Here is a 1834-nt window from a genome sequence, read left to right on the forward strand (position 1 = left end):
CAGACAGACAAAGGAGTCCAAAAAGCAACAGCTAAACTTTGTCCAAACAAGTCAAATGATGTTTCTATTCATCTATCTAAAATGTTAATAAACTATAATATTTCATACGGAAAGAAGTATGTTCAATGGGAAAGGCAAATTCGTTAGCGCAACATCTGCTCGCACGCCAAAAGACTGATTTACTGAAATTCAGGAAACTAGACCCTAGCCCAGAGAGGTTTTAAGATATTGCACCGAACAAAACGTCTAAGATCTCCAACTTCAACTTCAGACCTTATATCCCAAAACCCAATTATTTTCCCCCTTAATTTCCCCAATAGCAATGGTCAACAAACCAGAGGTAGAAAATGCTGACTCATTTCCGTGTTTTAGGAATACAAGCTGGCGAGCTCTATAGGATACAATACAATCTGTAAAGAGCTGATGGTCTCATCATGGACTGTAGGGGTACCTCTAACTTTAATAATGTGAATGTCTCTACAGTCTGAACCACTAATTAGCATGATGTATTCAGATCATCAGTCCCTCCCACTTCACTGACATGTTGAATATGGTGGAACCTGCCGTGGTCTACTGATTGTCATCTATTCATCTATGTGACACTCCTCTTGTTTTATATACATTCATACCAGACTCTTTCCAGCACTCTCACATATAACGTGATCAAACATGTTCACATTTCTCTTCACTGTTACTGTCTCACTGCTCTGTGCTGCAGGTACAGTTTCATAATGTTTCATTTATTTAACCAGGAAAGTTAAGAACAAAATTCTTATTTACAATAACTACTCTAGTTATATATATTGATGTTTCCAAGCATATGTTCCTGAGTCTTGATGTATTCAGGTCTAACTGTTCCTATCTCTGTTGATTTCATTCTCAATGTGTCCTTACAGGTCTTGTTGAGGGGAGTGAAGTCACTCAGACACCCACCATACTCTGGAAACTGAAAGACAGTGATGCTCAGATGAACTGCAGTCACACTAAGGGAGCTAACTACAACCAGATGTACTGGTACAGACAGCTTCCAGGAGAGGGAATGAAGCAGGTAGTTTACACAAGTAGTTACAGCGATCCAGAATATGGAGACTTCAGGGAAGACAAATATCCAACTGTTAAGGCTGTAGCTGAGAGTGGATCTTTTACAGTGAAGAAGTTGGAGACAGGAGACAGTGGCATGTACTTCTGTGCTGTGAGTCAACACAGTGATACAGACAACAAGTACAGCTGCACACAAACCCCAGTATTTCAACAGGATGTAATATAATATGTAAAGAGATGGTTTCATCACATACTGTAGGGGGACCTCTAACTCTAGTTCTTCTAATGTCTGATGGTCTCATCACATACTGTAGGGGGACCTCTAACTCTAGTTCTTCTAATGTCTGATGGTCTCATCACATACTGTAGGGGGACCTCTAACTCTAGTTCTTCTAATGTCTGATGGTCTCATCACATACTGTAGGGGGACCTCTAACTCTAGTTCTTCTAATGTCTGATGGTCTCATCACATACTGTAGGGGGACCTCTAACTCTAGTTCTTCTAATGTCTGATGGTCTCCTCACATACTGTAGGGGGACCTCTAACTCTAGTTCTTCTAATGTCTGATGGTCTCATCACATACTGTAGGGGGACCTCTAACTCTAGTTCTTCTAATGTCTGATGGTCTCATCACATACTGTAGGGGGACCTCTAACTCTAGTTGTTCTAATGTCTGATGGGTTCATTGTCATGATCATGTAATCAGTCATGTTCACAGTGAGGTCCTATGAGCAAGCTTTACAGTACAGGCTTCCTGACACTCCCTCTAACACTGTCACTATCCACCACCCT

At 40.9% G+C, this 1834-nt stretch overlaps 1 gene segment (V, D, J or C); it reads left to right on the top strand.

The window, feature by feature from the left end:
- Window positions 1-456: 456 nt before the first annotated feature.
- LOC118944286 lies at window positions 457-1267 on the top strand. The segment is given in 2 exon segments: window positions 457-718; window positions 897-1267. Coding segments are annotated over 2 exon segments (420 nt in total).
- Window positions 1268-1834: the final 567 nt, after the last annotated feature.

Source organism: Oncorhynchus mykiss, chromosome 25, assembly GCF_013265735.2.
Source record: "Oncorhynchus mykiss isolate Arlee chromosome 25, USDA_OmykA_1.1, whole genome shotgun sequence".
Lineage (NCBI taxonomy): Eukaryota > Metazoa > Chordata > Actinopteri > Salmoniformes > Salmonidae > Oncorhynchus > Oncorhynchus mykiss.